Source organism: Mastomys coucha, unplaced genomic scaffold (assembly GCF_008632895.1).
Source record: "Mastomys coucha isolate ucsf_1 unplaced genomic scaffold, UCSF_Mcou_1 pScaffold3, whole genome shotgun sequence".
NCBI classification, from domain to species: Eukaryota; Metazoa; Chordata; class Mammalia; order Rodentia; family Muridae; genus Mastomys; species Mastomys coucha.
The window spans coordinates 60,842,861-60,851,405 of NW_022196909.1; the positions used below are offsets into that span (position 1 = coordinate 60,842,861).

The 8,545-nt window shown below is 43.0% G+C and overlaps 2 protein-coding genes across 4 annotated transcripts in view; one reads left to right on the forward strand and one right to left on the reverse strand.

Moving 5' to 3' along the window:
- The window catches only part of Polh (DNA polymerase eta), a 29,369-nt gene extending 23,894 nt beyond the window's left edge, over window positions 1-5,475 (reverse strand). Inside the window, exons 1-3 of one of the 3 annotated variants that reach the window (XM_031347747.1) lie at window positions 5,328-5,475; window positions 2,129-2,271; window positions 1,227-1,361 (exon numbers count right to left, since the gene is read on the reverse strand). In XM_031347747.1, coding sequence (XP_031203607.1) covers window positions 1,227-1,361; window positions 2,129-2,265 — 272 coding nt within the window. In that variant the 5' untranslated portion in view covers window positions 2,266-2,271; window positions 5,328-5,475. Of the gene's footprint in view, window positions 1-1,226; window positions 1,362-2,128; window positions 2,272-5,187 lie in introns of those variants that run through there. The other 2 variants (XM_031347745.1, XM_031347748.1) reach the window with 2 other exon arrangements.
- Window positions 5,476-5,613: 138 nt separating this feature from the next.
- Xpo5 (exportin 5) overlaps window positions 5,614-8,545 on the forward strand; it is a 45,070-nt gene continuing 42,138 nt past the window's right edge. The window contains exons 1-2 of the mRNA XM_031348374.1: window positions 5,614-5,848; window positions 7,460-7,581. Of these exons, the coding sequence (XP_031204234.1) occupies window positions 5,744-5,848; window positions 7,460-7,581 (227 nt within the window). The 5' untranslated portion in view covers window positions 5,614-5,743. The remainder of the gene's footprint in view (window positions 5,849-7,459; window positions 7,582-8,545) is intronic.

The window sequence follows — 8,545 nt, forward strand, 5'->3', positions numbered from 1 at the left end:
CAACTACTATGCCAGCTCTCTAGCTTTGTGCACTTGTATTTACACTGGTTTTATTATGTTTGAGTATGTATGTGTATATGTTGTATGTGTGGAAGTCAGAGGACAACTTTTGGGAGCTGGTTCTCTCCTTCCACCACCTTTACCCACTGAGCCATCTCACTGGTCCATTATAAAGTTTTAATGATAACTATTCTATCTACCTATCTCCTTATCCACCCAGCTACCTAAATACCAATCAACCTATCATATGTATAAGCGCATGTGCTTGTGTGTCAGAAGATAACATGCAGGAGTTGCTTCTCCCTTTCCACAATATCAGTTCCAGGTAGGAACATCTGCTGGGCCATCTCACCAACCCAGTAATAACAGATTTAAACTTAATGCTAATTAAATTTAATTAAATTCTAGCACTTGGGAGGCAGAAGCAGTTAGAACTCTGAATTCAAGAGCAGCCTGGTCTACAGAGTGAGTTTAGGGATAGCTAGGTCTACACAAAAAAAATCCTGTCCTGAAACAAACAAACAAATTATGTTTTTTAAAAAAAAAAACTATGTGAGGGGAGGGGGTATAATATTGCACCTGACTGCAAGTGTCCTCAGAAGTTGGAGGCCTCCAATCCCTCTATTGCTGGGGTTATAGGCAATTGTGAACTGCCCAGTATGGGTGCTGGGAACCTCAAGTCCTCTGCAAGAGCAGTATCTGTTCTTAACCATTGGGCCATCTTTCATCTTCCTATAATAATTGATTTTTTTAAAAAAAGATTTATTTACTTTTATGTATGAGTGCTCTATCTACATGTACAGAAGAGGGCATGAAGATCCTATTACAGATAGTTGTGAGCCACCATATGTTTGCTGGGAATTGAACTCAGGAGCTCTGGAAGAGCAGCCAGTGCTCTTGACTGCTGAGCCATCTCTCCAGCCCCAATAATTGATTTTTTAAAGAAGGAAGATGATAAATGGTTCCATAAAGGCAAGAACTATTAAGAGCAATAATGAAACTGTTAGTACTGAAGTACACATGAAATACTGAACTCAGACACAGGATGTGGACAGAATGCATTCATGTTAGTTTAAACAGCAGTTACTGAGCAAGGAGCAGCAGGCTAGCAATAACAACCTAGGAGCTCGTGGATGCTAGGCAACCACTCTACCACTGAGCCACACTCCATTCCCAGGAAACACTTTCTAACTCCTCTATGTTCTTTTACAATGTTTTTTGCTTACTTGGTGAGGTTAGCTTTCCCACGGGACTCACGAACTTGTGCCAGGAGAAGATCTGGACATAACTTCTTAGCATCATCTGCCCACATGTTTCTAGTGACACCAAATGCACGAGCTTCATAGCTCACTGCAATAATTCTAAAGTTAGAGGGGAGAAAAAGAAACAAAGATGTTACATGATGCTATTATTCAATCCCAGACACAGCAGTTCAGAAATCTCAAAAGCAAGGCCTAGAACAGAACTATTGCGTCTCCATAGATTAAAACACTAGTGGGGCCGGGCAGTGGCAGCACACACCTTTAATCCCAGCACTTGGGAGGCAGAGGCAGGCGGATTTCTGAGTTCGAGGCCAACCTGGTCTACAGAGTGAGTTCCAGGACAGCCAGGGCTACATAGAGAAACCTTGTCTCGAAAAACACAAAAACAACCCACTAGTGGGGCCCAGGGTTAAGAGCACTGGCTGCTCTTTTTACCTGGGTAGCCTACAACTGTCTGTAACTCCAGTCCCAGGGGATCTGACACCCTCCTTTTGGCCTCTGTGGGTACTGTATGCAGGTGATACAAACATATGGACAAAATACTCATACACATAAAAATGCTTAAAAATACTATGAGGGGCTGGAAAGATGGCTCAATCAATAAAGTACCTGTACTGCAAATAAGCAGATTTGAGTTTGGATTTCCCAGGACCCACAGAAAAAGCTGGGAGCAATAGAATATGCTTTAATCCTAGGTCTGGGAAGGGAGCTTGCTGGCCCGACAGCCTCACTGAATCAGTGAGCTCAATGATAGACTCTCAAAGTGGAGAGCAATTGAGGAAGACCCTCAATATTAACCTCTGACTTTCCCACACACCCACACATACATGAACACAAACCAGTCATGACACTATCATGATACATACCCACCACCTTTCCATGATTTGTACTGTACGACTGCACAAGGTTTATTTCTCAAATGAGGATTTTGCCGCTGTTCCACTTGTACAAAAAAACAATCCATATCTACAAGAGCAACCACTCGATCCTGTCCAGGAGCCATTTATTTCTGGAAGACATAAACAGAAAAATATTTAATCTAAAATACAAAAACACCTCCACTGTACTTCTACGAGGTGAAGTAGTACACATCTTTGATCCCAGTACTCAGTAGGCAGAGGCAGGCAGATTTTTCAGTTTTACATAGTAAGACCCTATCTCAAAACAATAACTACCAAATATTTACATTTTAATTGATGAGTTAAAACAAGAATGTGAAAACTAATAAGAATGAAGGATATTTTCATCTACTTTTGACATGAGAATAAACTAGCATAATTTTATGAAGGTGATAGAGCTCTACTTGGCTCAAACTCCACTTGATCCTCCTGCCTTTACCTCCCAAGTGTGGGATCACAAGCATGCATCAATCACATCTGGCTACTCATTCTAAGAAAAAGACATTCATAAAAGATACACATTTATTTCTGGAAGACATAAACAGAAAAATATTTCATTTTAAAACTGCCTGTCTTAGTTGCTGCTTTGTTGCTGTGAAGGGACATCATGACCAAGGCAGCAGAAATCCTTCAATTGGGAGCTTGCTGACAGTTCTAGAGGGTTAGTCCATGATCATCATGGCAGGAAGACAGGCATGGTACTGGAGCAGTGGTTGAGACCTTTATATCCTGATCCAAAGGCAGAGAGAACAGACTGGGCCTGGGGGTGGGTTTCTGAAACCTTAAAACCCCATCCCCAGTGACACAGCTCTTCCAACAAAGCCATTTTTCTAATTTTTTCCAAACAGTTCCATTAAGAACCAAGCATTCAGACATAGAAACCTATGGGGCTGTTTTTACCCAAACTACCACAGTGCCTAACAATGGACTCAGCATCACCAATCATGGAAAAATGAAAATTAAAACCAGAGAACAATACACCCACAATGTACATCACTATGGGGAGAGGAGCAAAGAGTATTCTAGTTGATTGACAGATCTCAAACATAAATTTAGGGAAAAGAGAAGAAAATGTTCTTTATCAATTAACCTCAGAATAAAAAATATTCAGGAAAAAAAACATGCAATCAATGCACATGGACATTTCCCATCATTCTCTAGAAGATACAAGGTATCTATTCAAACAGTCCTAGGTGTTATAAGTTGAAGTATTTGGGGAGTGTCTCTCAATGTTAGAGCTCTTTCCTAGCATGTTCAAGACCATAACTTTGAACCTCAGCAAGTGTCTCTGTGTGCGTGTCTATGTATGTAATAGCATAAATGGGTCATATACCAAGAAGGGCATCCTGGAATCAATCTTCTGAGAATTTAGAAAGACAATAACTATATGTAATATCATAGCATTCATCAAGAATTGGGGGAGTCAGTGAAACAGGGTCTCACTAGCTACTCCTTAACTCACTCTGTAGACCAAGGTGGCTTCAAACTCACAGAGGTCCAAACAAATGCCTCCTGAGTACTGGGGCTAAAGATGTGTGCCACCACAAACTGTTCCCAAACAAATTTTAAACCTTTTAAATGTTTTTAGAAACATTTGGCCAAAGAGCATGGTGGCATACTTCTGAAGTCCTAGCACTCAAGATGCTAAGACAAAAAGGTTTGAAGTTCAAAGCCAGCCTGGGTTATATAAAAAGTCAGAAGAAAACACAGACACACATAAATGAAGAGGATAATCTAACACTATGTAAATACCCTGTTTCTCTGCAAATTTTTAGTAACTATGCAACTATCAATAGATCCTACCTGCGGCGATTACTTTGTGATGTTCAGTGATTTTCTATTTGTGATTTTCTATTTGTACAATTTCTTTTTTGTTTTGAAGAATGGTTCTGAATGTCATGTAGTCCAAATCAGCCTCAAAACTTGCTCTGTAGCCAAGGATGAACCTAAGTTCTTTTGCACCTCCCACCAAACGCTGAGATTACACGTACAGTTTTAAAGGTTCTCAAGACAATTCCAACATTCAGTAGCTTTGCATACCAATGGTCTATCACAAATAATACTTTTTACAGAAACACAGGAAATTCAGGATTTAAATACAAGAAACAGGTTATACAGATGAGTGAGCTAGCACCCAACTGTAACTTTAAACAGTTATTTTTCAAATAATCGCATTGAAAACAGTACCAACCAACTACTAGGACAAAGCTGCATATCACTGTAAAGAAAACAGACAACTAAGAAAATATTGAATGTTCAAGGCATTAACACCTTACAAATCTAATCCCTCACCTAAAACAAACTGATCCTAAGTTTAAAAACCTTTTACACTTAAGTCAGGCATCCTTTTGCTCTGAAGTGGTACTGGAACAGATAAAGGCAGAAAATGGCAAATGTATTGTCATAATCAACACAGGATAAGTACCATATTCGATATAAATATCAGAGGTAAAACTGGAAGCGAAGCTGTGATTTAAGGGCAACAATTTACTACTAAGTGGAAAAAACATCCCATAAAATATATGCAGGATAAGAGATAATGAAGCCTTTAATGTGTTCATTTTGTAATTTTATGTAGTGGCAAAAATCGACACAATGCCAAAATGTAAAGGACTACGTGTATTTGGGTTTGGCTCTTCTCCTTGTTGGTTCTGTTTTGTGAGACAGTCTCACGTTGCAGCTGAGTCTGGCCTCAAACTGGAAGCCATCCTCCTGCCTCGGCCTCCCAGAGGTATAGTGGGATGCGTTTTCAAACATCTCAGTTCATCCCATTCTGTACAAAAGCACGTTTGGAGTCGGTCGTGTAGTAACACGCACAAGAAAATATGTACGGGTGAAGAGGAAGGTTTAAAAGTTACATGAAAACTCTTTCTACAAGAAAACTCTCCTTAGAGGCAATCTTAGGACCTTCTCTCCCAGTAAGCATGCTTTTCATTTCGGCCCAGTCACTCCAAGTAAAACCGACAGCCAAAGCTTCAAAAGCAATCCGATGCAGCGACCCCGAACTGCGATTTTAATGTTCTTACCAAGGCGCCACCTGTCAAAACTGCAGAGAGCAATGCTGCGTGCGGGCTCTGGGCTGAGTCCACTGGGAGGAAAATGACAGCGTCTAGACGATGTCGCCGCCTTCCCGGGAGCAGGTCAGTGGATTCTGAGAGGGACTTACTGTCTTTGATGACAGAGAACCGAGTAGGTATCGCTAGGATCCCGCCGAGCAAACTGCCCTCACAGCCTGAAGGTTTACGCCCCACCGCAAGCCCAGGGGAACTGTGGAGTTCAGCACCGCGCGCGCGGCGAGAGACGGTTGACGCGCCTGCGCACCGCGCAACTTCCGTCCCCAGCCCCTCCCAGACAGGCGCGGCCGTCGCCCAGAGCCGCCACTTCCGCGCGCGCATGCGCGGTGGTGGATTAGGCGCATGCGCAGCGCTGGGTTCTTCCCAGCTCCCACCTCTGGTACTCACGCTCCTCCTCCCGTTTCCCCACCCCCAGCCCGGCGCGGCCCGGTATCAACGTGTGGTCCGGCCAGGGGAACCGTGCGTACCTCGTGCTCCCGGGACGCCGGTGGTGTTCCCGGCTCTAGCCATGGAGATGGAGCAAGTGAACGCGCTGTGCGAGGAGCTAGTGAAAGCGGTGACGGTCATGATGGACCCCAGCTCTACCCAGCGCTACCGGCTGGAAGCCCTCAAGGTAGCTGGGGTCCTGGCGGCCTGGGCCTGCCCCGAGACCCCTATCCCAGGCTTCCCTCACGGCCTCTTCAAACTCAGTTCGTCTCCTGCCTCTGCGGCCTCTGATCCTCCCACTCACTGTGGGGAGGGTGGCTTCTGGTCGCGGCCCTCACCTCCTCCCACTTGAGTCTTCTCTTGCTTGCGCGCTTGCCTTTGAACGTCGCACGCAAGGGTCCCTAACTGTTGCACACTCCCTAGCTATTTCTCAGTGGCTCTTTTGCCCGCTCCTCACTTCTTTTCACTCTAGACCACACCGTGGTCGCCACCACCGCAGGCTGCGCCGGCTCTGACTCATGGGCCAACCCCACATTCCCTTGCGTTCGGGGAGCGCACGTGCAAATTCCTTCCCCAATGCCTCCCTCATTCTTCCCTGCTGATCACTCCAGACTTGTGCTGATTCTAGATCCCCGAGTGTCCATTTTCTTACATCCTTACATACCTCTATCGCTTCCTAGTCTTGGGCATCTCTAGGCTGATTTGTAACGCTCCTTCCATGTTTATAGCTGTGAGATAGTCTTTGGCTGTTTTTGCGCGATGAACTTTACCACTGGCTTTGCATTTGCACAGGCACTTTGGTTTCCTGGAAGTAATTTTCTTGCGTCCCGAATGCTCTCCGCCCCAGGGTCTAGTTCAGGTTTTGCTATTTGGGAACGTTAATACCTGCAACAGAGCTTCTTCTCTTTAGAGTGGGCGCCGACATAGAGATGTATGTGGCGCAGGATTTGGAACCAAACAACTCTGTTTTCTTTTTTCTTTCTTTTTTTTTTTTTTTTTATATTGTGAAGAATACATAGGCAAAGAAGTAGAGCACCCCAGTGATCCCGAGTAGTTCTATGACCTAAACTCAGGTGATACAGAGATTTGGTTGTTCACTATGTCTTTCTGGCACCCATAGTTTTTAAAGCTAATCCCTAGGGACTGACATTCTACTTGTATGGGTATATCTCTAACATTTTTTTACTCGTTTAGATCTAGTTTATTTTTAGTATTAGCATGACTAGTATCTAAATGGAGAGTGTCAGTATTACTAATGTAGATTTCGCATCTTAAAAATGTAGCTAAAAGGACAGCAGGTAATCCCTGCTACTAAGGCAGGGGATTCAAAAGCTAAACACCGAAACTTAGTGAGACCCTCTCTCAAAAAAAGTAAACAGAACAACCTTGGGAGATGGCATAGAAGGTGAAGTACTTGTAATTATGGCTGGGCACCATAATCCAGATGTAGGGGAGGAAGAGACTAACAGATCCCTGAGTTTGCTCACCAGCCAGTCTCGGCAAATCCTGAGTTCCAGGATCTCAAAACAGCAGAGAGAGAAAGACATTCAACTTTAGTTTCTGGCTTCTATTTGTGTGTGCAGCTATATCATCCATGAACATATGTGTGAGAACACTGCACACATACACCAAAGAGAGAAAGCTGAGAATATAGTTTAGTGGTACTGTGTTTGCCTTGCACAGGAAAAGTTCAGTTCCCAGTAGCATACAAAATCAGATAAGGCTGAACTTTTCGTAGGATTTTTAGTCTCCATTCTCTCATGCCTCCCCATGGAAATATTAACATTTCTTCTTTCAGTTTTGTGAAGAGTTTAAAGAAAAGTGCCCTATCTGTGTCCCATGTGGCTTGAAGTTGGCTGAAAAAACACAAATTGCCATCGTCAGACATTTTGGCCTTCAGATCCTGGAGCATGTTGTCAAGTAAGGAACTCTTGGGCACTGCCACTGGAGCCTGTTGAAGAGAACAGCTCTTTAACCCTTTAATGACCACACAGGTGCTTTCCCCAGTGACTAGAAATGAACAGAATGATTGCTAACATGTGGCCAGAACTTGGAATGTTGATTCTTTCTTCAGTTAAGTCATCTGTAAAGTGTGTTACACATATTAAGTATTCAACAAGCCAGGTGTGGTGGGTGGCATTTATAATGCTTAGCCCTGAGGAATTGAAGCTGGAAGATTGCCACAAGTTCAGGCCCTCCTAGGCTACATAGTTGTAATATAGTGGGCTACAGAGTAAAACTTTGTCTCAAGAAAGAAAATTTTAAAAAGAAACAGAAAAACTTTTGTTTTTCAAAAGCAACTGAATTATTGTAATGGCTAGAGGGAGAAATACTGATTTGTAACATAAATCCCATACACACACACACATATATATAGGCATATACATATATGCCTATACATATACATATGTGCATCATATATGTACCTGGTGCCTACAGAGACCAGAAAAAGGTGTTGGATCCCTTGGAACTGGAGTTATAGGTGTGATTAACTGCCAAACTCAGCTCTTCTGTAAGAGCAGCAAGGGCTCTTAACCACTTAGCCATCGTTCTGGCACCAAGAATCTTTAAGATTTTATTATATTTCATTAATATGTACTTGTGTGGGTATGTGCTTGTGAGTGCAGAGACAAAGGTATTTGATTTTGATCGTCCTGGAAATTAGAGGTGTTTCTGCGCTGCCCAGCATAGATGCTGGGAACCAAACTCGGGGCTTCCTAACCACTGAGACAGACATCTTTCCATCCTCAGAAAGAGAATTGCCTTTTTTTAAAGGTTTTTTTGTTTGGTTTGGTTTGGTTTGGTTGGTTTGGTTTAGTTTGTTTTTGGTTTTTGGGGTTTGTTTGTTTTCCCCCCCTTTTTTCTTTTCTTTTTTTTTTTTTTT